This window comes from Tyto alba, unplaced genomic scaffold (assembly GCF_018691265.1).
Source record: "Tyto alba isolate M040663 unplaced genomic scaffold, T.alba_DEE_v4.0 Super-Scaffold_33, whole genome shotgun sequence".
Lineage (NCBI taxonomy): Eukaryota > Metazoa > Chordata > Aves > Strigiformes > Tytonidae > Tyto > Tyto alba.
The window spans coordinates 1,354,020-1,380,841 of NW_024881308.1; the positions used below are offsets into that span (position 1 = coordinate 1,354,020).

Sequence of the window (26,822 nt, forward strand, 5' to 3'; positions counted from 1 at the left end):
CCAACTAGAGAGGGGTCCAGCCAGCCCCCGCACCTCCACTCCAAACCAGCGAGCTGGGACAAAAGAGCCCCAGTGCTGCCTTTGGGACAAGCTCCTTCCCAACACCCTCCCCACTGGTGGCAGTGGTGGCTGGGTCACAAAGCACGGCAGGACAAACGAGAGCCATGAGGAGTCCAAGCCACGTGCAGGGATGGAGGGCACCCTCGTTGTCTGGTCCTTTGAGTTGCCCTGAATTTCCCTTCATTACTGGTGGCATCGAGGCCCGGGCTTGCTCATACTGATGGAGGAACAACCCCTCCCATGTGCGTTTCTGCCGTGTTCACAGCCTTCCAGCCTGGCAGCTGCCATCTCCCCTCTCCAAGGAATCCATTTATCCGAGCAGCTTCAACACACGCCCCATGGATGGCCCCGGAGGCTCAGTGCCTCCAGCTGCAGCCCTGCACTCCTGCTGCCCTGCAAAGCTTTTCCAGCAGCTGCAGTCACCCTTCCTGGGTCTCCTTCCTCCTGTTGACCCAGGTTTTGAAGGCAGGGGCTCACCCATGGCACGTGCTGGGGTGTCACACTGAACAGTCTGACTCCCCTTTTTGATGTTTACTGAATTAAGCCCTAATTAAGTATGTGGGCAAGACACAACTATTCCCACAGGGCCTGCAAGAAAGAAAGAAGAAATGCAGCACCAGCCTTTCTACACTAAACCCTCTCCCCTATGCCCCAGGTGGCTTTTTTAGGGAGCCGCAGCTCTCTTAAAGTTGACCCCATCCTCTGCACTGCAACAGCAGAGAGCTCGTCCCTACCCACTCCCGGTGAGGGGCACTGCTCTGTTCACGAAGCTGCCAGCAAGGCTGCAACCCAGGTTTCTGCTTACATGCCAGTTTTGCTTGATCAATGCTACCGGGAGAGCCAGGGGAAGGACAATACCTCGGAGCTTCCACAGGCAGCTCCTGTGCCCCATGAGCCTCCCCCCACAGTCTCTGGGGTGCTCTGCTCCTTTTCTTTTTCGGAAGGGCTTTCATCTTCATGACAACCCATCTTTCTACAGCTTTGTGACAGATTTCACCACTAAAGTGACAGTCAGGGCTGCTGGGGCGCAGAGATCAAAGGTGCTGCTGCCTCTGTCACGGGCTTGGGGCCAGACCCCCGGACTGCCAGCTGCCTCGGGGTGCTCACTCATCCCAGGCAGGCACAGCGAGCAGGCAGCCATGCTCCTTACATTCATCAATCCCATGCAGTCGAGACCTGGGGGAGGTAGGACCTGCATACAGATGCAGATCCGCTCCACGCAGCCAGCTCTGAGCTGCTGCCAACAAAAACCCGTCTGCCCACTCACCAGCAGCAAGAGCAAAGGTCTCCCTGGCAAAGGTTCCGGGATTTCTGCTCCTGAACAACCTCAGCTTTTGAGTTTTTAAGCAAAGTTGCCAGTCCTTAAAAATGGCCCTCCCACCAGGATGGTGCTGCAGGTCAGAGCAGCGCTGCCTTCCCCAACCTGCAGGCAGGAGACAGCAGCAAGTGCTGGGGACAGAAACGGGCGCTCCCAGTAACTACTCCTCCCAGTTGCCTTTGCCCCTGCAGCAGGGCCACAGGACCCTGCCACAAAAACCAGCCTCAACTCTTGATTTAATCCTGGGTGTCCCCCAGCCTGTCCTAGCAGGGAGAGGTCCCCAGGCTGTCAGCAGCTGAAGCAGCTCTGCAGCATCCCCCAGTGCCAAGGCACCCACTGACAGGCGCCGGTCCCCTCTGTCCCTCCCTGCAGTGACAGCCACTACAAGGGAAATGTGCTCCCCAGCACACACTCGCATGCGCTTGGGCACGCCCACACCACCCACGTGTGACGCTGTACAAATAGCGGGCGGCCCACACACCCAGAGCAGGGTGCTGGACCGCCTGCCTGGGCACAGCACCCGGCCTGCTCACACGAGGACGCAGCTACAGGGATGGGCACGTGCATCACCCTTACGTACGCACGCTCACACGACACCGCCAGGCTCTAACGCACCTCCCCATGCGGTCCCTGGCTGGCTTTATGGGGAGGGACAGCACGGGATGAGAAGATGAACACGGAGAGGTTGGATGCAAACCTGCCTGGGGCAGCCATGAGGGTCCACGTGCGTCAGCCTCTTCACACCAACACGTGCACACACATCCTTCATCTTAGCATGTGGGACAGCCAACACGCTGCGCTCCTGAGGTGCCAGCAGACATGCTGGCACATGGATGTGTTGTGCACATATTGTTAGGCAGAGCTCTATCCCCCATCTATTAAGCTTCTGCTTTTTAGACACCTTCCAATGTGACTAGCTGCCAAATTTGGATTCACTGGGTTGAAATTCCCTGCTAGGGTCTGTCTTTCCAGATTTTTTTCGCATTTTGAAATTTCAACTTAAACGGCTATTTCTGTAAATCCTTTTCCCTAGGAGCGAGGTACTACAAAGCTGTCCTTCAAAGAGCCCTGACATCAGGGACTCGCTGTGCTGGGCAGGGTCCCTGGGCTGAGATGTGTCCCCCCCCTGGTGCCAGTGCAGCCCCCTGAGGCTGGGACTCACCTCCACCTCACATTCATACTCAGAGGCATCGAGCAGGGTCACTCTGCAGAGGGCACTCTTCACTTTCTTGGTGGTTTTCTGGGGTGACTTCTGGGTCTTGCTGGGGGTTGTTTTGTCAGAGAGCCCATCCGTCTCACTGTAGTCCTTCTCCTCCATCTCTGTGCCCTGGAGCGGGGAGGCACACAGGGTTACCTGGCACCAGTGCCAGGATGGACGGACAGACAGACGGGGAAAACCCTCCAACAGCAGGTGGAAGAGGCCAGCTGATGGTAGGGGAGGCTGATGACCTCTTGGGAGTCCACAGCCAAGCCCAGTTCCCCCACCCTATACTGCCGGCACAAGCAGGGTCCCTGGAAAATGGACACTCACGAGCCCGGGGTCAGCTCAGCACCCAAAACCTCGCTGCCCAACTGCCTGGTGCAGCGGGCAGGGCCAAGGCAGCACCGTGCCTGCTGGCAGCAGCTCAGCTCCCCAGCACCTCTGAGGCTGACATTGGGGTGCAGCCGCTCTGAGGCTGATATGGGGGTGATCCTGGGACACGAGGCCACCCGCTTCCTCCCCCTGCCCTGGCGGGCAGCTGCAGCAGTGCCATTCCCAGCACAGTCAGAACTTTGGGCTGCCGTACTGCTCCTTCCGCCTGTCCTGTCTGCAAGGACCTGTGCAGGCAGCTGGCAGAGCCCATCCACTGCCCTGGTTGTAGGGGACTCCCCTCAGGGATTTTTCCCCCGAGGGGCTGACAGCACAGGGGAGGTGCACCCCTCACCAGGCTCCTTGCAGCCCCCATGCTGCAGCAAGGACATGGCGATGGGCAGCAGAAACCAGCGGCACATCCCCTTTTCCTCTCCGCCACACCTCACGGCACCCGGCTGTCATCCACTCACCGGCTCCATATTTCGGGCATCAGGCTGTGCCCCGGGCTTCTCACTGGCCTCAGCGTCGCGGCCGGCGGGGTTGGCAGCGGCGGCGGTGGGGCCGTGCGCGGCTGCCTCCAGCTGCTGCTGCTGCTGCTGCGCCTCCTCCTGCGTGTTCTTCACCTCCGAACCGGGGCCCGTCTCCGTCGTCATGACCGCCGGTCACCCTGCTCTGCCACCACCACCCACCGGGAGAGACAGGAGGCGTCACCCGGGCGCGTGGGGATGGAGGATGCCCGCGGTGCCCCGGCTGCACGGGCAGGCGTGGGACCCGCTGCCAGACACCGGCTCCCCGTCCGCACCAGGGAGCGGCTTCGCACAGGGCCGGTGGCAGCGGCACAGGGCGTCAGGATTTCATACTCAGTTGAGGCGAAGAGCCGGTGGCGTGGGGAGGGACACTGGTGGCAGGGACCCACCGCGGTCAGGGCACTGGGCTCACATCCCTGCGCCCAGAGCAGGGAGTGGGGCTGGCCGTAACCCGCGGCTCCCCCCAGCCCTGGGGCCTTCAGTGTCTTCGCTAGTATTTTTTTATGAGTGGAAGGTTTTATTCGGGGAGGAAAAACCAGGCTGTGTCTCAGGTTAAAGGCTGCACTGACACAGGAAATTGCACACATGGACAACTCCACATGTTGCATCCGGGATGGCTGTTTTTTTCCCCTCTGGACTTCCCAGAAGCAGGAGCACGCTGGGTTCCCACGGCCGGCGTGGCCGGACCCTGAGCAGTGGCAGGACAAAACCTGCCTCCAGCTCCAGCTGCCTGTCCTGTGCAAGATGCACAAACAAACCCAGGGCCAGGAACCAGGGACGGGGAAGGCACTTTCTGTGTGGGATGCTCAGGAACATGCTTTTGCAACCTTTATGTTTTTGAGACCTTTATGCAAATGCAGCGCGGGGCTGGCAAGGGCTCCTGGGACAGTCCATGTGCACACAGGTCACTGGGCACCTTTTGTGACTGTCACCCATCTGCCACTCGGGCAGCTCGGGCCCCAGCAGCTCCCCACGCCACGTCCAGCCGCGCAGGACCAGCTGGGATGGCTGCCACCAGAGAGCCCGTGGGCTGTCACAGCAGCTGCAGCTGGACAAGCCAGCTCAGAGCATCCGCCCACAGTCACATCACCCACCTTGCCCCCAGAGCAGCCACACGAGCAGCCCTGAGTAATGCCTGCAACACCAGAAAAACCGCACTTCTTTGGAGTGTGGAAGCTCATACAGGATATTTCTGATCCCCGTTTCTGGAATGATGGCCCACGTGGCATGGGCAGGCAGATGGCTTCTCCCTGAGCTGCCAAACCCCAGGCTTTGCCCCAGCCCCAGCGGCACTAACACAGGGATGAGGTCCCAGCACAGCTCCAGGCCACAGACCCAGCCACCCTGGGGCTGGGGAGAAGTTGTTTGGTGACATGATATCCCACCACCATCACCTCCTGTAAGTCCCAACTACCTAAGTGCTGTTTTAGCAGGTATGGGAGAGTAAGACTCCAGTCAGGACCACAACTGAAGGCAGGCAGGGAAAGACCACTTTTAGAACCACAGCATGGTTTGGGTTGGAAGGGACCTTCAAAGACCATCCAGTCCAACCCCTCTGCCATGGGCAGGGACACCTTCCACTAGATCATGTTGCTCAAAGCCCCGTCCAACCTGGCCTTGAATGCTTCCAATGATGGAGCATCCACAACTTCTTTGGGCAGCTTGGTCCACTGTCTCACCACCCTCATGATAAAATATTTCTTCCTTATGTTCAGTCTAATCCTATCCTCTTTCAGTTTAAAACTGTTGCCCCTTGTCCTGTCACTACAGGCCCTGGTAAAGTCTTTTTCCATCTTTTTCATAAGCGCCCTTTAAGTACTGAAAGGCTGCAATAAGATCTCCCTGGGGCCTTCTCTTCTCCAGGCTGAAGAATCCCAACTCTCTCAGCATTTCTTCACAGGAGAGGTACTCCGTTTCCGTGACCTCCTTTGGACCCCCTCCAACAGGTCCATGTTTATCTTGCCCTGGGGACCCCAGGGCTGGACGCAGTACTCCAAGTGGGGCCTTGTGAGGATGAGGCAGAAGGGGAGAATCGCCTCTCTCGACCTGCTGGTTGTGCTGTCTGTGATGCCACCCAGGACACGGTCGGCTTTCTGGGCTGTGAGCACACGCTGCCGGCTCACATCCCATTTGTCACCCACCCGTATCCCCTGGTCCTTCCCCGCAAGGCTGCTCTCAGTCCATCCATCCCCTGGTCTGTGCTGGTACTGGGGATCGCCCCAACCCACGTGCAGGACCTTTCACTTGGCCTGGCTGAACTTCATGAGGTTCACCGGAGCCCACTCCTCCAGCCTGCCAAGGTCCCTCTGGACAGCATCCCTTCCCTCTGGCAAAGCAACTGCACCACTCAGTTCAGGACACCCGCAAACTTGCTGACTTTCTTTTACAAAGAAAACACATCTCACATCGCAGGCAACGTCCCACCTCTGCCCTTCAGGTGTCTCCTCAGCACAACGGAGAGATGTGAAACCTTACCCAGAAAAACTGCTGAAACCGGCTCCCCGGGGGTGGGAGGGGACAGACAAGAGGCAAGGGAAGGGACAGGCAGGGAAGACGAGGGAGCCAGCCCCGCACCTCCCGCAGCCCAGCCGGGCTCAGCCTGCCCGGGAGCAGCCCTGCCCGGCGGCTGGCGGGCAGTGGCACTGCTGCTGGCCACGCCGGCTGTGCAAGCACCGCGTGGTCACCGCAGAGGGACTTGGTCCACACCAGAAGAGCCAGGATTTCACCTCCCTGCCCCAGGCCCATGCTCTCCTGGCCAGAACAGGCAGGACGACCTGCCACCGGCCCCTGAGAAACATCAGCTCAGCTTCTCTCTCCTAACAGCCCCCAGTGCTCAGCCAAGGGCAGGAGAAGATTTCAAAGGTCACCAGTGGAGTGTTTTTTCTGCAGAGGAAACAGGGCTGCTGTTTTTCTACTGCAAATTCAAGCAGTTGCATGCTCCCAGCTCCAATCCCTGTATGGATCATTCCCAACCACTTCCATTTGGATCTCCGTGTGTGATTTTTTTAAGCAATGTGAAATCTCTAAAATGACAACCATCACTTTGGCCAAAAACACGCTGAATTTTTCACTCAAGATTTCTAAACTTTCTTCCAAACTGCTTTTTCCCTGCACTGGGAACCACCCGTCCCTGAAGAAATTATGGGGGGTTGTTTAAGGGTGGCAAGCAGGGCATTCATCCCATCTCTCCCAGTCAGCTCTACTTTTGCATATTAAGCTCCAGTTCAAACCTTCTGACAACGGGCAATGAGCCTGATCCCGGGACCCTAACTTTCAGCTGAAGCAGGTGAGCGCATGACACAGGAGCGCTGGGGTGGTGGAGCCCCTGCAAAGGGGGCTGCCAAGCCCCCAGGAACCATCTCCCTGCTTCCAGCGTGGCCTGGCTTCTCCTGCCACTCCGCTCTGGAACCCCAGCCACTGCCCCCCCTTCCCCGGTCCCCGCCACACACTCTGCCTCCTGTCCTGCCACTGAAGGTGCCAACGGGCTCCCGGGCACTGCCTGTCGCCACACCTCAGCAGGGAGATGAGGCTCAGCATGGCTGCAAAGGAAACCCCAGCAAGGGCCCATCAAGCCCATCCCTGTGGCATTGCTCCTGCCCCAGCAGTGTGGAACACGGAAGAGAGAAAAACAAGCCTCTCCAGGCTCCCAGGGCATGACGGGCTCGGGGAGCAGCAGGAAGCCTCTCGGTCTCTCAGCTTGCAGCCATGCTGGGAAGGCTCCAGTCCCTGACATGGGTGCCCAGACCCTTTTACTGGTACCCAGCTGCAGGATGTGGTAGGGACCCGAGCCACTCACAGTGAGGCAGCTGGTAGGACCTGTCCCAGCCCCTTCTCCCTCCCGGGGAGCTAGATCTTATCCTGGGGACTTTCCTACAGCACTCAAGAGCTTCAAAAGGAGATATTTACTTTGGGAGCAACTCTGTGCCTTAAGCAGGAACTATCCCTGATTTAAAGGCAGAAAACACTTTCAGACAGCAAGAAGCCAGTCACGTGGAGCACTTGCCATCACACAGGATTTTCCAGATAAAAAACTCAGCTCCTGCTGTCCCACCTTGAAGGACAGCCCCCCAGAAGACCCCGATGTGGAGGGCCATGGGTTGAGAAGGGACATGGGTCCCAGCACGCTGCCAAAGGGACAATTTAACTGGCCTATTTGCCTTTAGAAACAGTTTCGACCACAACTGCAGCGAACTCGATTGCGACCAGTGGAATTGCTGTCTCAAATCATTTCAGTTCTTTCTTAATACTACCCCCAGCAGGAGCAGGACCCAATCCTGCAGGGCAGGCAGCCCACCCAGCCCTTCCCAGCACGTAGCCTTGCTCACGCATGTTCCCTCGGGAGCGAAGCCAAGGCCAGAGCAGCTCCGGCGCTGAGGCTGGCAGCGGCAGGAGGCTGCAGGCACCATCTCCCCAGACCCCTTCTCTGAGCAGGGCACTGGCTGAAGGACTCCTCCACACCCGTGGCCCCCAGTGCCGCAGGCCAAGCACAGTGCCGGTTTTCAGCAAGAGCTGGCTCACTTCTGCTGCCGTTGGACCCAAAATTGGCGGGGGGATATTCTCCTCGGGGCAAAGATCGGGTGAAATGGCTGGAGCTGGTTGGAGCTCCAGGTTATCAAAACATGCACGTGGGAACGGCAACTGCAAAGAAAGCCTTTGCAGGATAAGAGGTAGACCTGATTGTCATGCCTATAATCTCCTCCCATCAACTCCCTGCTTGCTCCTCCTTCCCTCGGTGTTTTCCTCTTCCCCCACTTCAAGCTGGAGTGTGGATTCACAGCTTTCCCAGACGCTCTGCCCCCGCACTTCCCCAACATATCCTGGTTCCAGCCTCCGCAGCACTCCCCTCCCAGAGCCTTTCCTTCCCTGCCACCTCCAAACAGGGTTTTGCCCAAGCCTGCTTTCCCCTTCACTTCCTGCTGCTGGGCTGGTTTGCAAGGCTGAGCATCCCCCTTTGCTCCTGGGCTCAGCTCTCCTCCCGTCACTCTGCTGAGGATGCTGCCCGTCCATGATGCTTCACCTCTGAAGCATCTTGGACACAGACAGTCACGAGTCTCTGTGCAAAGCCCCATGCTGAGCGCCAAAACAGGTCTTCATGGTACAGGTATTTGCCAGCCCCCAAGAAAAACAGAGGAGCTCACCAGAGCTGCAGCACCCAGCCCCTCTGCCACGGGGCAGAGGCTGAGCTGGCAGGGGACAGACAGGATGAGAGAACAGGCAGCACAGGCAGTGCTGTGCAGCCATCCTGGAAACATGAGAGGAGCCCTGGCAGGGAGGACTGTCCCAGAGGGACACAAAAACAGTGAACAAGGAAAGCAGTCCCCAGAGCTCCAGCAACACAGAGCACCCTTGAGCCCCGCTGTCACCCAGCCCTCACCACCTGGCACTGGGGGACATGCAAATCCCCAAACCTCTCCACAGTGCAGCAAGCAGCCCAGATTGCTCTCCTGTTCTGCAGCAAGGCCAAAAAATCATATGAGCTGCCCTCTTTAGGGTGAAGGGGGGCAGATCAGAAACACAGGGTGTTCCCAGCTCCCGGAGACTGCACAAACTGCTCCTCCTCATGTGGGACTGGCAGGGGCAGAGATCTGCACTGCCCCAAACCATTCCCCAGCTGGAAAAGTGCCCCATCCCCCTTGCCCAGGCTCCAGGACCCGCATCCCCCTCGGACTGGTGCTCCGCACATGCAGCACCCACTGCTGGATAAAGCCCAGAGCATCCCACAGGCAGCCAGTAGCACCGCAGAGCATCCCGCGCAGTTGCCTTCTCCATGGCGGGGCCGGCCCTACCTTGGTGCCAGCTCCCCATGCCTCCAGCACAGCTCCTTGCTGCCAGGCTGCCGCCGCGTCCGAGGCAGCGCTTTCTGCAGAGCCGCCTCTTCTCCAACCCCAACACCCCCGCACAGTGATTGATGTGTACCGCAGCCGAGCGGGGAACTGGGCTGCATTCCCATCCCACTGCCGGGCTCCCCACTCGCCTGGAGCTCTGTGCCCGCCCCGCAGCCCCTTGGCATGGCGGGAGGGTCCTGCGTGGATGCTGGTGCCAGCCCCATCCATCCCCCTCGCCTGCAAACACCTGACTCATCCTGGGCCAGGCACCAGAGAGCCGGCGCAAGCTGCAATCCTGCCAGGATCCTTCTCTGTGCACGCACTGGCAGGGAAAGAGAGCTCAGCTCCTGCACTGGCTACTCAGCAAGGAGCTGGACCCGCTACACATCTTCATCCTGAGTTAATCTGGCGCTTTCCTGCATCACCCCTCCAACTCTTACATGGGTTCTAGGGCAGCAAACCCTGCGCCGCCTCCGAAACATGTACCCAAGTACCCCACTTGCACGAGTCAGCCTGGAGATGTACCAGCAGCAAGAGCTGAACAGAAGCTCTTCCATTGCCCCTGTCCCCAGTGACGTGCACAGCGTGCCACCCAGCACATCCCTGCCTACAGGGCACGCGGCTCCTTGTCCCCCCCTTTGTCCCCTGAGAAGGACAACGCTCCACAGCAAACACCGGGGCTCGGTACCGCACCACAGAGGTGCCTCGTTCCCCTGCAACGCACCAGCACGATGGGCCCGTAAAGCACAGCGCTGGCACCGCCGCAGATGGGGACAGCTCTGGCCTTCAGGGAGCGGCAGGAAACCCCCGAGCGCAGGCGGGGGGCACTGCCAGGGCAGCTGCAGGCTGGCAGCGGGTGCTGCCCAGCACCCCACACCTGGGCAGCCGGGGGGCACAGGGCTGGCTGTAGGTCAGGCAGGTAGCGTTTACCAGGTTGTACTGCCAGGAGGAGCAGCGCTCAGGTAGCACTCACCCGTCTGGCTACATGCTGATGAGAACTCCGGAGCACAGCAAGCCATCGGGAGCTCCAGGAGAAGCAGCACAACCCAGGCAAAGCCTGGCAACTCGCTGGCAAACCCCCAGGAGGCTCCTGCTATCGGGGTGCAGGCACCCACCCACACTGTCCAGTCATACAGAGCCTGACCACGCTGGCTGCAGAGGGAGGAAACTCTGCTCAGCCCCAGCTGCCCAGTTGCTCACCAGGATGAGCTCTCCAAATGGTACCCAGTGATTGGGATGCTCATGGACCATCCCCCCAGTCATGAGCATCAGCCCTGACACCCCTCCCCACGAGCCCCCTGCGGAGCCAGGCACCACTCAACCAGGCCGGTGTGTACCGTGCTGGCAGGTGGCAAGCTCAGCTTTGCACAGGGACTCCTGAGCTGTGGGAGCAGGACAGCCAGGGGGGTCTTGCTCAAGCAAAACACAGAAGCCTGTGGCAACGGAGGACGAGTCAACCTGCACTTAGCAGCAAGCCCCTCGCTTCCAAAATCCTTGCATAGTCCATTTGCACCCTAACCCGACACTCAAACATGGGCAGTGCAACCTTCATGACTTTAGCTGGGCCAGGGACCAGTTGGGGTCACAGCTTGCCCAGCTCCCGGTGGGGCAGCAGCACAGGTATGGGCCCTCGCAGCTCCCACGGGAGCAGCACTCAGGCAGCCCCACGTGCAAGGGGGTCTCAGCGTCCTCGATGGCATTTCCAGCCTTGAACCCCGCCTCGCCCTCACCCTGAGGGACTGTGGCCATGGGGGTGTGGGGCCGTGGGCCACCAGTTCTTGGCTGCTCTGCACCCCTCCCACTGTGGTCAGGGATGGCGTCACACATCTCCAAGCCCCCCACAACTGTAAAGCCGCCTCGTCCAGAGCTGCCACATGAACAAGGAGGAGGAGATACAGAAAGCAGAGGGAAGAGTCAGCCCAGGGCTGAGAGAGGAGATGAAACACAGGAGAGGAAAAGGAGGGGAAAAAGGAGACACAGCAGCAGACAAAGACCCCGAGACCTGAGCCATGCCTCAAATTGGACCTGACATGCGATGGGAAAGTCCTAATTTATCATGTCATGCACAACCACCCTGTCCCGGCTCAGCCCAACTCCCCAGCCCTGGGGAGCGCTGCCCAAAGCAGGAGGGAGGCAGCAGGAGCTGCCACTGTCCCACGCCTGCCTGCCCCAGGGGATCAAGCAAGCCAGCCTGGGGGGGAGGGCAGGCAACGACCATGGGACATCCCCCCTCTCTGATCAGTGCTGAAACCCTTGAAAGATCCCCTTGCTGGCCCCATAAGGAAGCCTAGGGAAAACAAGAGCAGAAAGGACCTTCCCTCCATCCCTGGCAAGAAGCAATGATGCACCCAGGCGGAGCTGCTCGGGCCCCAGCGTGCCAGGCTGGAAGGGATCCACTGCGCCTGCTACCCACTAACGGGCATGGAGGCGCCTGTGGAAACACTCGTCTCCCTGGCTCCAAAATCTGCCACTGCTGAGACCCACGGGGTGCCCAAGGCATTGGGGAGACCTGAACAGCAACAGGTTTCAAATGGGATCCTGCTGGCACCTCGGTCCCGGTGGCATCAGTGCCTGCACTGCGACACATCAAGAACCCCACGGCGATCTGCTGAACCCCCTGCATGCTGCCCACGCTAGAGGCCACCACACTGTGCTCAGGGACTGAATCATGGGCTGGCTGAGATTGAAGGCACCTCTAGAGGTCACCTTGTCCAACCCCCTGCTCCACTGAGGCCACCCAGAGCTGGTTGCCCAGGACCATGTCCAGGCAGCTTTCCAGTATCTTCACAGATAGACTCCGTAACCTCCCTGAGACAGTGCTCGGTCACCCTCACAGTGGAAAAAAATGTTTCCTGATGTTCAGGGGGGCCCTCCTGTGTGTCAGTTTGTGACCATGGCCACTGGTCCTGTCCCTGGGCACCACTGAGAAGAGCCTGGCTCCATCTTCTTGGCAGGAAGCCCTGGCAGTGGCCGAGGATCTAGTGGAGCAGCATTAGTGTCACCCCCCTCACCATCAGCCTAGCAAAGCTGGCTGCCAACCATCATTTTGGAGGCATTTACAAACCCAGAGGAAGACAGGGAGGTGGCTGCTGCACAGGGCAGTTCTATCTACAAGCTGACTGAAGTTTTCCTGCAATCCCAGTTACAGCCTCTGATTTTGAGCAGCAAAATGTTTCTGATTAATTTGGTAGAAATTAAACCGGGGAGGGTGGAGGGCTGGCAAAGCCAATGCCTACCCTGGAAATGCTGGACAACCCATTGAAAAACTTCATCCAAACTTGAAGGGCTTTTTTAAAACGTACCTTTTGATGACCATTAGGCACCAGGCAGGTCTCTCATGTAAGGAAGGCTCACAGAGGACAGCCCTCCCTGGTGCATACACACGCCTGCCCACAGGGATGATGGGGAGCTCTGGGGTTCCAGGGTACCCCACAGCTGCCGTACTGCCAGCGTGCCCAGGAAGGGGCTGCCTCCATGCATCGCAGCCCCAGAGTTGAGGAGGGGCCGACACAGCTCGGGGATGGTGTGAAGGGCTGTCCAGAGCACTGAGAGCATGGTGCTGGGGCCTGGCTTGCACCAAACCCACGCTCGTGGCTGGCTCTCCGGCCCCCGGGGACACAACGGCTTTCCCCACTCAGGGACTGTGGGGCCAAGGGGCTGCAGGGATCGGGAGACTCGCCAAGAGCTTCTGCAGCGCCAGCCCTTTCCTCCGTGCTGAAGCGAGAGCACTTTGCTGCCTGTGCCGTGTCCCCCCAGGGCTGCCCCACCGCGGGGGCCGTCCCCCCCTGCCCTGAGCCTGCGCACCAGGGGCAGGGCATCACGGCACCCACCACACCGGGAAGCTCAGGCAAGGAGGGAGGGTGGCAAAGCTGAGCCGCTGCCTTGCTGCTGGGCTGCCTGCACCCACCGCCAGCACCCTCCACAGGCTGGGAGCCTGCCCCGCTCCCAGCAGGGGAAACTGAGGCACACGGGCCTTGGTCACCCAGCAGCCACAGTAATGCTCTCCCCCTGCCTCCCACATCAGTGTCTGGGATGGGCCTCATCCTGCAGCCATTCCTCTGCCCAGAGCCTGCACCCAGCTGCCAACTCAAGCCTGCCACCCCGGCAAGAGGGGCAGGCATAGGAGAAAACTCGACATTAATCCTCAGAGTGCTTTAAATCCAAGTGAGGGCTAATCACTACTCATAACCTCCAGCCATCAGGGGTACACGCAGGCACCTCACGGCCGGTCACGCTGTGTGGGGACGCCGTGCCCGTGCCTGCCCCTGCTGCCCTCCACAGCCCGAGCAAGAGGCAGCATTCAGGGGTCAGGGGCTGTGGCGTGGCATGCCTGGTCCATGCCCAAAACAGTCTTTTCTCGAAACACCCCACTTGAACCACTTGTCCCTGTCACCATCTGTTCAGCCGTGTCCTTGTATTAGCAAAAAAGAGATCGGCACCTACCTCGGAGGTTTGCCCAGGCTAAAGCAAGAGCTGGAGGGGCTGTTTTTAGAATATTTGAGAGTTTTAACCCAACTCCCCTGCTTTAGGAATGCCTGGCTCATGCTTTCTGAATGCCTAAAGACAGCAATGCAGGCTTCACTCTGGTTTCTCCCCATCCAACCTTCTCCCCACCATGAGGAATGTATGTCCAGGAGAGGGGAGCAACAGTACCCCTGCGGCTCCACAGCCGTGAAACTCATCCCCACCGGTGATGCCAGACCGAAGCAGGATCAGGACCCTAAGAAACCCCAGAGCGTCACCAAATAAGACTAAATAACAAGAGCACGTGCAGCATGGTCCCCCTGCCCATCTCGGGGTTCAACAGCCCGCTAATGAGCCAGGTCGGGGGCACTGACCCACCGGACGGGGCCAGCTCCGCTGGGGCAGCGCGAGCAGCCGGGGCAGGAGCAAACCAGGGAGCAGCCAGTGACGGCCGGCAGCTCCAACGAGGAGCGGGAAGGCAGAAGCAGAGGAACCCTCTCCTACACACGGAAATATCCCCCCCAGCCCCCACGGTGCAGCAGCTTCACAGGCTGTTGCAGAGAAGGACACGTACCCTCTCTCTGCGGGCACCCAGGCACAAGAGAAGAGAGCTTTTTAACTTTTTCCAAGGCAAGGACAGCTCTGAAGCCTCAGAGATGTTCAGGCCTTGCAGGCAATTATCAAAGATAAGAGACAAATGTTTTAAAGGCCAGAAGGAATAGAAGAGGGATAAGAGTGGAGAGAAGAAAAAGCAAGTCGCAGTGGGGTGAGGAGCAGCATACAGGCTTCCTTTGTCGGCTCTGACCTTCCACACAGAGGACACCATGGGACGCTGTGGGACACAGCAGGAACTCAGGCCACGTGGGCAGATCTGGGGCTACTGCAGAGAAAAAAGAAATGGTGCTGACGAGAAGGTACCCCAGTCCTGCCCCAGGACCGCAACTGCACTGTGAGATGCACCTCAACCCGTTCAGACCCCCCAGCAGTGCTGCCCATGCTGGGGTCCTGCTGCCTCCCACCACCCCAAAGGGCAGGACACGCTGTGCCGTGCCCCGGGAACCCTTGCTTCTCAGGGAAGCCTCCGGGGACCTCCCACACCAGCCAGGCTCACTCCTGCCTAACCTCATATTTTCCAGTTTGGCTGGCACAGAGCCTCAGTGCCCAGGGTCCCCAAAGACCCGGCTGGGCACCCAGGACCTGATGCAAAGCTCACCAGGAAATGCACTGGCCAGATCCAGGCACTCACTGAGGGGAGCACCCCACTTCACTGGACTGGTGCTCAGTTGCGTAGGGTAAGCCACAAGAAGAGGCCCCCAGCTCTCCCCACCCACCATGGAGCAGACAGAGAGGGGACCCTCCATGCCACCAAGCCTGGAAGAGCAGGATCGGAGCTGCCCCAGCCCCCACACAGCCTCCTGCCCACATCCACAGGCCCCACGTGCTCCCAGCCCCCTTTTTCCTCTCCCATCATCTCCCCAGCAGATCACATCCCCCAGGAGCTGGGACGTCATTTCCCCCCCAGCCCCATCCTGGCTTCGCAGCTGCACAACAGAAGTGCCCACACACCAACCAGTTCTTGGGAATGGATTTGCTCCAATTCCCTCCTGCTTAATATCCTTTATCTGTCCCGTGTTTGTCTTTCAGCAGCAATTAACTCTGTCCAGGCTGCTTTCCCTCTCTGTTTCATATTCAGGATGTATATATAATGTATGCATTATATACATTAATGCAGCATCATCACTGTGCAGTCAAACAAGCCGTGCACCACCACTTTAGAAGGTCTGAGTCCCAAAGCCACCATGACGCCGATCCCCAGCCATGCCCACAGCAACCGGGACTGCAGTGCCCGCTCCTACACCTGAGTCCTAAAATATACGTGCAGCAGAGCTGGATTCCAGCTGCTGCGGGGAAAAGTGTAACTTGGAAATTTCCGTGCTCTGAGGTGTTTCGCAGGTAGGTGAAAGGACCAACAAGGTGTCAGAGGAGCTCGAACAAGTCACAGGGCTGAGGAGCAGACAGAAATAGCAACCAGGAGTCTGGGTTACATGTGCTGGGAAGGACCACGGTGTGGGCAGCCAGACACTGCCCCCCATCAGGCTGCCCCATAGCAGAAAACAACTTCAAACAGTTGCCTCGGTAGAGATGGATAGCAAGAGGTTCACGGCCTTGAACAACCTTTCTTACCTGGCTTTGACTCTACTTTGCTAAGAAAATACTTCACTAATCTCACTTCGATATATATTGGCAAACAACAGCATCTGTCTCCCAGCAGAACTGGGGAGAATCCATCTTCTAGTATCCAAGTGCCTGGACACTACAGACACCCAAACCAGGGACAAACGGAAAGCTCCTCAATGACTTTCAAAACACAACCAAAAAAACCACTGCCATCAGGCTTCAGCTTGCTGCAGGGCACCTGGTCTGCAAGAATCCTTCAAAAAGAAATCAGAGGCTGGCAAGCACTGACCTGGACACGTGTGCACTGAGGATGCAGTACTTCAGCCTCTGACCCAGCTGTGAGCTACAGCATTGAGGATGGAGCCAGGCCTCCCAATAGGATTGCACCTGTGCTCAGTTCTGACAATTTACATCTCAGGTTGAGGGTACCTGAGCCCAGAAAGGACACAGAAAGATGCTCTAATAATATTTTTTGAAGCATAACAACTGTATTTATCTGTCATCTTCAACATGGTTCAGAATAGCTCAATGGAATTACATTGTGCCAGATGTGCTGGGGGGGACCTGCCTCCCACCAGGTAAAGGGAGGCAGCTGATCCCCACTTTTAATCTGAATTACAGAAACACCTGCTCAGCAAGGAGCCCCACAGCAGGGTTTGCAGGGACCAGAGATGCCTCCCCACGCACGCATAGGGAAGAAAGAGGTCATCTCATCCTCCTCACTGGGTCACGGGAGGGCAGGGGCTGCTGCAACCAAAACAGCATGCCAAGAGGTCCAGCCAGGCAGGGGACTGTATTCTTAGCTTAGGACAACGATGGCTGGATGTGGCCACCAGCTTGGCAAGGCACCAAACCCTGTGCCCCAGCTGCTGCCAGGGAGGGGACCAAAACACAGAGCTCCCTTTGCAGGCAGAGCACATCTCCCCAGCTTGGTGCTGGTGTACCTTGCAGCCAGGTTTGGGAAACGCTGATAAGTTGATGGAAAATATCTTCTCTCCCTCCCCTCGCGCTGCCCTCCTTCCAAACAATTAATTTCAGCTCTGCACCATCCCATGGCTGCCTTGCAGCGCCGCTATGAATCATCGGCAGCGAAATGCTGACTCACAGAGGTGAGGCTCCGGATGCAGCTGACGTGGAAGCCTTGGTCCCCCCAGCCTCCTGCAAGCTTGCTCCCAAAAACACTCCTTCAGGTCCCCACACCACCTCTGCGAGCCCCAGGGAGGCTGCAGTAGCCCTCCACTACAGCAGGGAGATGATGCTTCAAGAGGTCATTTAATCCCATTCAGCTCAACACAGGGAGCAGCTCCATCCATGCCGGCCTGACGAGCCTTTAATAGTCTCCTGAAGTAGAAACTCCTCTCCCTGCACTGCTGCCTGTGCCAGGGCTTTATCCTCATTAGAGCGGTATTCTCCAGCAACGCACTAAATCTCCTTCCCTGTAGTTTTGGGCTGTGGTTGTCCCTGTCCCAAGGAGCCGGGGCAGAGCTCCTTCTGCCTTTCCACCATTTCATAGAATCACAGAATGGTTTGGGCTGGAAGGGACCTTAAAGACCACTCAGTGCCACCCCCCTGCCCCGGGCAGGGCCCCCTTCCCCCAGCCCAGGGGGCTCCCAGCCCCGTCCAACCTGGCCTTGAACCCTTCCAGGGAGGGGGCAGCCACAGCTGCTCTGGGCACCCTGGGCCAGCGCCTCACCCCCCCGCACAGGGAAGGATTTCTGCCTTAGATCTCATCTAAATCTGCCCTTTTTCAGTGCAAAACCGTCCCCCCTCGTCCCATCCCCACCCCCTGACCCAGAGTCCCCCCCCACCTCTCCTGTCCCCCCTTTAAGCCCTGGGAGGCCGCTCGAAGGGCTCCCCGGAGCCTTCTCTTCTCCAGGCTGAACCCCCCCAACTCTCTCAGCCCGGCCTCCCAGGGGAGCTGCTCCAGCCCCCCCAGCATCTCCGTGGCCTCCTCTGGCCCCGCTCGAGCAGCTCCAGGTCCTTCTGCTGTTGGGGGCCCCCGAGCTGGCCCCAGCACTGCAGGGGGGGCTCCCCAGAGCGGAGCAGAGGGGGAGAATCCCCTCCCTGGCCCTGCTGCCCCCCCTGCTCTGGCTGCAGCCCAGGGCACGGGGGGGTTCTGGGCTGCCAGCGCACGGTGCTGCCTCACGGGCAGTTCTCCCCCCACCAACACCCCCAGTCCCTCTCCTTGGGGCTGCTCTCCAGCCACCCCTCGCCCAGCCTGGGTTTGTGCTGGGGACTGCCCCGACCCACGGGCAGGACCTTGCCCTTGGCCTTGTTGAACTCCACGAGGTTTGCACAGACCCCCCCCTCCAGCCTGCCCAGGTCCCTCTGGATGCCATCCCTGCCCTCAGCGTGTCCCCGCACCACACAGCTCGGTGCCGTGGGTGAACTTGCTGAGGGTGCACTCGATCCCACTGTCCATGTTGACAACAAAGATGCTAAACAGCATCGGACCCATCACCGACCCCTGACGAATGTCATTTCAAGCTCTGCAACTCCCAGCTGTCTCCAGGCCACTGTGACCTCTCCACGGGAGCAGCCCCACAGCCAGGCAGTGCTGGTGGCAGCTCAGCCCTGCATGGAGGAGAAGGCAACACCTGTGATAGAGCACTCAGCCCAGGGACAGCAGCGCTCTGAGGCCACCATTCAACCAGCAGGACCCGTGTCCACCCTGATGGGAAAGTGCCTTCTCACGTCCATCAGGTTTCAGCCTTGGTCCTTCCCAGAAGTGGTCTGGAGGCCCCCAGAGAGCAGCAGGTCTACAGAGCCACTGACCCAAGGCAAAGACAGCTGCCCAGGAGGTCCCTTCAGGACCAGCCCCAGCAGCTCCTCTCTGCTCAACCCTGAAAGAGCCAGAAAGCAGCTGGCAGAGCCATGGGCAGCTGGGCACTGAGCACTGCTGGGTCCCAACTGAAAGCATCCAGTTCCTCCTCCTGCCATCAAGGTCTTGGCTCTGCCGTGAGGGTCTTGTCCTTGTGCCCTTGCTGCCTGTAGCTGGATGGACCTTGGAGTTCACTTCTCATCTCTGCCTGGCTCCTGCAGATCCCTGTTAGCTGGGACAGCAAGGCTGTGCGATTGCATCACTGAGATTTGACGTGTGGTGTGCAACTACAGCTTTCTAAGTCCCCTCATGCCTGCACACTTGTTGCAAGCCCCTCCTCTTCGTTCCCTCCTCATGTCCCGCTATTTTCTCAGATCAGTCACGCAGATGGATGTTTTAGCATCCAAGTTTTTTTCCAGACAATCACAATCTCTTCTGATGTTCTCCATTTACAGTACAGCAGTTCCCCCTTTGTCTCACATCAAAGACATCCTCCAATTCCCAATGACCTGGCTCCTCTGCCCAGCAAGCACTTAAATGTGCACACAACAGGCAGGGATAAAGCACAAGAGCACGGGCATTGCATCCTGCGGGCAGCCTGCACAGCAGGACTCAATTACTGTACAAGCAGCAGGGCACTGGGGTGCCAGCTTTATTGCTCACACATCCCCTGCACTACCATCCACCTCACCCAGTCCCTCCTGCAACCATGGGGTGCTTGCAGGCATCATCCCCCGATCCACCCATGAGCCTTGCATCGCACGTCCGTCCACATCACCACATACAGGTGTAGTCTCACAGCCACGCTGCCCACAGATCTCCCTTTTCCCATCACCTCCAAGCCTGCTCCCTCCCACCTACCTGCCAGGAGCATTTGGGAAAGGAGATGTCAGACCAACATAGTATGATGTTCTCCTGCCCAGCAGGATGGTGTGAGCTCAAGTAGGTCACACAAGGAATATGAAGGATAGTGTGAGCATTCCCTCTTCGCCTCAGACTCCTTTCTCCCCAGACTTCGCACTGAGCTCTGCTCCCTTGTTCTGCTAAGCAGACCGAGGCTGGCCCATCACACAAGAGCACAGCATCAGGAGGACCCAAGCCCTGCCACAGGTCCTGCCTTCAGGTAGGGAAGAGGAATGAGGTTTGAACCTGCTGCTGGAGATGATCACCACCAACTCACCACAGGAGGCTGCTCCCAGTGAAACTGCCGGGACACACCGGCTCCTGTCCCTACAGCAGAGAGGACAGGTCTAGCTCAGAGCCTGTCTGGTGAAGATTTCATCGAGGCTGTCTGGACCAGTCCCTTCCTGAAGACAGGCCCAAGCCTCTCCTATCAGTGAGCCTTAAATCAATGTAGGGCTACTACAGACACTTTTGTCAGGAGACGTGGTTGCTTTCCAGCCCCAAGCAAGACTGGCAAGCTTGGGCTGTTGAGCTGGCATGCTCTGCAACCACTGACCTGACCTGGAGTTCCAAAGGGATGCTGAGTTGGGGAAAAGGAGTCAAATCCAGGGCTGAAGCAGCCACCAAGCACCAGGATGAGAAGTGGACGGTGGCTCTTCAATGACAGGGTGCACAATGGCCCGGCTGAAGTTACCAAGCAAGGATGAATTGGGTGAAGCGGGGAAAAATATGAGAATAAAGGCAGCAAGGATGAGATGATCCTGTAGCAACATGCTCATGTGAGAGCAGTGATCCTCTGCAACACCTCCACAAGCTTGGGGATCCACCATGTGGAAAGAGCCCACGGCATGAGGGTGTCCCACCTATCTGAACGGGGCTGACAAAGCTGCTTTCCTGCAGCAAGCTCAGACTTAACTGACACGTGTTGAATCTGTGTTTGGGCAATTATGTATTTATATTATGTCAGCAGTTGCCAAGAGCCTGGACATCTGCTCACTCATCATGCGTGAGCCAGGCAGCGTGGAGACATCTGACCCCAGAGCAGGATGCTGGGCTTTTGCAAACACAGCTGACAGGCAGAAAAGTGCCTCCCCCACCATAAACTGCACTGTTCTCCACTGGCATTGCCTTCGGGAGATGGCCATCGCCCTGCTCCAGGGTTAATAAAGCAGCCTGAGCTTATTTCACCAAGCTACACTCTGGAAGCTGGGCTCAGCTCCCCTGCAACTCCAAAGGCATCGTGCCACAGGTCAAAAATGAATCAAGAGCAAGTCAGGGGGAAACAAAAAAAGCAAAGTTAGAAGCCACTGAGTTCACAGGGAGAGGGCAGGGCTGTCCCCCAAGTCAGCCCTGAGTTAGGCAGCAATGGCAACTCACTGCCTTCCCGGCTCAGCTGCCAGCATCGAGAGCAGCCAGGGCAGTCTGTCCCCAGAGACCAAAGCCTCCTTCCAGCTTGCTCCCTCCGTGCTTTTTTGGCACCAGGAAAAAACAGGGAAGAGGAGCGTGACCTCTGCCGAGTCCCCAGAGTCGGGGGGGACGGGGCTGAGGCACCTCCTCCTCCAAGCCTGCCAGTATTCAAAAGCAGGATGTCCTCCTCCCTGCTGCCCGGCTCCCGCCATGCATGGCAGCACACGGTCGTTTTGCAAGACCTGGGCAATTTCAGGCCATTTTAAACAAGGCTTCATTCCTATCCTTTCAAGTGACACATCTCAGCTCCCAGCTGAATAAATAAATTCAGGAATAAATTGCTGTGACCCCTCACATCAGACAGCTCAGGAAGCCAAGAAACACCTTCCATACAACGTCATTAACATGCAAAGGAAGGCCTCTCAACCTGTGGGTCAGGAGAGAGGTGATTCAGCCCTTGCAAAAACCCTGTGCTTCTCTAGATGAAAGTGCAGCCCAGACACCACCCATCAGTGAAATGAAAGAGCCAGCGCAGACTGCAGCCCCCAGCCACCCCTGGCCCCCTGGTCTGCTCTCCCTGCTCCTTGGAGGCCCACGCCAGCGTGTGGGATGGGAGCAGCAGCACCAGCCATGGCATGCCACATGTCATTGCTGAGCCAAGACGCCACGACACGGTCTTATTGGGAGACCGTGACCTGTCTGCTTAGTACTCTTGGGATTTCTTTGCTTCCCCCCAGCACCCACAGGTCCCTCCAGTCTCACCTGTGTTCCCCTCTAAAAGCCAAGTCCAACCGATGCCCTCGGCCACACCAGGGCCCGGTGGCTCCTGCCCAGCCCAGCTCGGGCAGTAGCTCCACAGTCCTGCAGCCTCTGGAGGTGCCAAAGGGACAATGCTATTCCAGAGCTCTCCGGTTTCAGCCCGACGCTCTCACACTTCATCTCCCTCCCCCTGATGACAGCCACTCCGCAGCACAAGCAGGAAGGCATACCTGTCACCAGCCAGCTGAAAACCACCCCCTGCTCCCAGGCAGAGCCACGGCCACGGCTCCCCGAGAGCCACCCCTGCTGCCTGCCGGCCACCCACCCCAAAGCAGCTCAGCAGGCAGATGCAGGCAGGCGACGACGGCCGCCTGGCTGCCTCCTCGGGAAGAAAGCCTGGCTGCAAGGCTGCACCACACTGGCACCGTCGCTGGCTCTCAGGGACAGGGGCATGTCTCAGCAGGGAGCAGCTCGCCGGTCCCCTCCCTGATCGGGGACAGCCACCCTGCCATGCAGCACCTTCGTGCCAGTACAGCCACACCAGCTCGCAGGATTACAGGGACTCCAAAGCTCAGCCCGCAGGCTCCCGCTGGCAGCACGGCTGCTCAGCCACTCAGGAGCAAAGGGCACAGCGAAGACAGATCCTCACACCAGCTGCAACCCAGGCAGCCCCTGTGCCAGAAACTGTGCAGCCGCCAGCAACCCCGCATCATCCCCCTCTGGCTGCCTGCCCCCTGCCCGCTGCTCCAGGGAACAGCCTAGTGGGGTGTGGAAGTTCATTAAGGCTTCTTGAAAAACCAAAGGCTGCCCAGCTCGCCCCCTCTGTCACATCAGGCAGCCCTATAAAGCCAGGAATGTGCCTCTTCCAGGCAAACGCATACCTTTTAAAAGGCATGCTTGTGCTGTCAGCAGAGCTCGGAGAGCACTAGGAGTGGGGAGACAGGAGATTTATGATACAATAGTGCACCCAGGGCATTCAGCATTTCCAACAAAGGTCCAGCAAGAATCACTGGCTGTGGGCAGGAATATTACAGGAAAGGGCAGGGAAGAAAGCAGGTTGCTTAACATTCAGCACACGATACCCTCCAGTGTGACGGCACATGGTGAACCAGCCCTGTGGATACACTGAAAGGTTTAAGCCACCACCCAGAGCAACCTCCTCATCCTCCAGCCCCGGAGCAGTCATCAACACAGGTCCTTCCCACATTGCAGGATGTCATTTGATCTAAAGGCTTTCCAAGTGCCTTACAAACACCTGGCCTTGAAAGGTCGTAAAGAAAAGGGACCCAAGGCCAGAGCTTAGCCAGGCAGGGTTGCAGTCACCCTGAGGGGCAGCTCTGAGTAGGGACACCTGGGAAGTGCAGCCACTGAGACCTCTCCAAACCCTTCTGTACCACCCTGACCGTCCCTGTCTTGACACAGCCACCACCTAAGGAGGACTGAAGGCACTCAGGCTCCCTCGGCATGACCATCCTTGAGGGGAAAGATGCTCCCGCAGCGTTTCACAACCAGTCCACCCTCCATCCCCAGCCCCCAGGCTAGCCAAGGGGCTGCATGTGAGCCACAGGGTACAGGAACCTTGGGGCTTCCCACTTTTTGCCCTGCTTCGGTGCAAAATGGCAGAACCAGGCAGGGAAGCAGCACTGAGGTGGGAGCCCCAGACAAAAGGGTCAACAGACCTTCAAGACAACTTCCTTCCCCCAGGCAATGGTATCGGTGATCTTGGGCAGAGGAACCCCAAATCAGAGTTCAGCAATGCCCAGAGACACCCTGGGGTGCCCTTCTGCCTCAGGACAGGGTGGTGCAGCCAGCAGGACCTCCCACTGTGCTGCTTGGGAGGATGCAGGCAACACCGGAGCACACAGGCAACAGTACTGGGGACGGTACCCAGAAAGCTCCACCTCTGCCAGTTGCTTAGCAACCAGCATCCCTCAGGAGCCACCTCTCCTGCACGTCCCTGCCAGCAGCGCCAGCTCTGCTCCAACAGCTCTAGCAGTGGAGGTGAGACCAGAAACCTCCACCTGGTACCTGCCAGCTTCCACCTTCCCACTGAAGCCCCAGGGCCGCTCTCCACTGCAATCTGTCCCTGCACCCCCTCAGCCCCCACACCTCAGCCCCCAGCCTTGCCTCGGACCCAAGGCCTACACGAAAAGGAGTAAAGCTTTTAAGCGAGATACACGTCCCTTTGCAAGTCCAGTTGCTGCCTTCAGAAGCTGGTAACTGCCAGACAGGGAAAAGAAAAGGGCAAACGGACACCACTGCATGCCATCTGAGCCCATTTCAAGCAGCCAGCCTGGCTGACTGGGATCGAGCATCTCCCACAGTACCACACAACCTGCTTTCCCAGGAACACTGATGAGTCTCAGCTCCATCCTGTGCTCTGGTCAGCACCATCCTTCACAGCTTTGCTCCCTCCTAGACAGTTCCCAAGCTGCAAAGGGCAAATCACAAGCCTCAGCATCACTGTTGCTTCCCAACTGATGGAGGCCAAGAACTTGGGAAAAACCCTCCAAACATCTCAAAAGTCCTTTGCAGGGAAGAAGATGCTACAAATCCACAGGAAGAAAAGCAGCAGATCAGTAAGTGAAATAGGCAGGAGCTGAACTCGAGGAAGAGAATTGTTCTTGCAAACATCTTTTCGGACAGTGTCTGCAATATAGGCTGCTGTTCATCTCACTTCTGAGTGAAGACAGATTAGCTAGCTGGAAAGAGCAGCAGGAAATTCCTGTACTAACCATGGAAAATCAAGACTGGAAAATAGACCTTCTGGGGCTTCCTTAAACTATCCCCCAGCACCGGTGTCTAGCAGAGGTCTGACCTCTCATGGGTCAGAGATAGAGAGCAAGCCGAGCTTCTCCTTCAACTTGGCACCTGAAAATCTGATTAATCATCAGTGCTGCAAGAAATCAATGCGACCACAAGCACATTGCCCCAGAGTCTTGTTTAAAAAGCTGAGGGGCTTTCACGAGCTTTCAATCCTCCAGTCACAGCCTCCCTGCAGCTTGGCACTGGGTACCAGCACCACAGGAGGCAAAGGCCCAGTGCATTAAAGCAGCCGAAGATACCTGCAGTTGGGTCTCCAGAGGCTGCTCTCCCAAAGGTCCCCACCTTCCCTTGCACCCCACCCAGGGCCATGCTGGGTGGCAGGGGGGATGCTACTGGTTGGTGTGATGCAGCACCCCACGCCCAGTTCACTCACTAACATCGTCAAAAAAAAGGTTTTTCTGTGAAGCAGAGTAGAAAATCCTAGGTGGGTTGTGGGTTTTTTTTAAGATATGGGAAGGAGATACCTTATGCAACAAAATGACTGCTACTATAGGGGTTTTTTAAAACAAAACAAAAAAACCCTCATTCTTCTTTGAATGCAGGTTTAATAAGGCGTAATCCCAAATATAAATTCACACCTGCCCACGTTGGAATCCAGCCCAGGTATGACACCAAGTTTGCCATTTAATTTTAACCCTTTTAAACCCTGGTTCTGCTTCTCCGCTTCCATGCGACCAGACGCCAACCCTGCTAGAGAGGTGGCAGGAATCAGAGTCATTTAGATGATGCGCAGATATAATCCTGATGAACAGCTGTACAAACCCATGCCAGGGTCAAGATTGGGAGAGATGCACCGAAAGCCCCAGCTCCCACTGCAGAACTGCTCCAGCCCCGTGTTCCCCCGCTCAGCATCCTCCAGGCCTCACCCCAGGAGGGGACCCACCACACCAGCCAGCCCCCCAGGCATGAGGCAGACATTTCTAGTAAGCAAATATTGCTGGTTTTCCCTTGCTCTCCTCCAACCCTTCCATTTTAGCTCTTGGACAACCCTGAGCAGTTGTTTTTCTCAGCTGTTTAATCTCTCTCCAGCTCCCAGAGGAAGTACGCTTATCGCCTGCAGAAGCTCATCTAGCTTTGATGTGTCTCAAATTCTCCCCCCAGGCAGGTGACAGGTATTCAGGGAACTTGGACAATTAAATGACAAACAGAAGGAAGGGATGGAGGAGAAGGATTTTTTTTTTTTTTTTAACAGGGAAAAAAAAGCAAACCTGAATGAAGCCTCTCCTCCCCACTCCACCCAAGGGCAGAGCCCAAAGTTGGGCAGAACCCATGGTAACCACCATGAGTCATGTCTCCTGCTCTCTTGTGCTCATAGAGGAATGTCCCAAATCAGGCACCGTGGGCACAAGCCCTGCTCCCGGCACAGGAGGGTGCTGCAGCCAGCCTGAACACAGGGAGCAGGGACCTCATCCCTCACCACAGCCGAGCTGGGCCCACCACGGCACAACCCAAGGGAGAAATCTGTGCCCAGGAGGTCCCAGACACAAGTGGCTGGCAGAGGCGGCAGCACTCCCCAGCTCACAGCTTGTGCCAAGCAGACCCGGGTGCAGGCTGGCACGGCTCCTGCAGGGCAGCCTCAGCCAGGACCGGGGACACAAAACCAGCAGTGGCTCCTTGGGGGGATCTGGGCTCAGCCAACCCTCTCCCAGTCTGACCCCTCTGCCCCACACAGCCCAGCTGCCAGGCACGGAGCAGTGACACCACGGCTGCCACAAGCAGGAGGCTCCAGCACTGTCACCGCGGCATGACAGGAACAAGACAGAGATGCCTCTTATACCTGGCAGCCGTCCCTGATGGGTTTGCTGATGAGCACTGGGGCCCGCGGACAGTAGGCAGGACACCCGTCCCGCGGTCAGGAGGAAGGCGTGTGGGGGCAACAGCGTAGGCAGCTGCTGGAGGGTGCCCAGGGCTGGCTGTGGGGGAAGAAGGCACGGTGACCTCACCAGGAAGGCGGCGGACAGGGGATGGCCAAGTGGGGACACAGACAGGGCTGTAGCCCTGGCAGAGCACCAACACACTGCACCCACCGCCGGGCTGGCACAGCACCACGTGCCTCTGCTCGCTGGTCACTCCTTAGGGACGTGAAGATGGCCTATGATGGGTGCCTTCTAGAAGAAGAGATAAGTCTAGACTTTCCAAGAGATGGGATAAGTCTAGACTT

The 26,822-nt window shown here is 57.9% G+C and overlaps 1 protein-coding gene across 10 annotated transcripts in view; it reads right to left on the reverse strand.

The window, feature by feature from the left end:
- Positions 1-26,822, reverse strand: part of EPB41L1 (erythrocyte membrane protein band 4.1 like 1) — a 70,458-nt gene that overhangs the window by 28,621 nt on the left and 15,015 nt on the right. For 9 of the 10 annotated variants that reach the window (XM_042800759.1, XM_042800760.1, XM_042800761.1 and 6 more), the window contains 2 exons: positions 3,422-3,623; positions 2,541-2,705 (listed from right to left, as the gene is read on the reverse strand). In XM_042800759.1, the coding sequence (XP_042656693.1) occupies positions 2,541-2,705; positions 3,422-3,604 (348 nt within the window). In that variant the 5' untranslated portion in view covers positions 3,605-3,623. Of the gene's footprint in view, positions 1-2,540; positions 2,706-3,421; positions 3,624-9,264; positions 9,697-26,822 lie in introns of those variants that run through there. The other variant, XM_032992976.2, reaches the window with a different exon arrangement.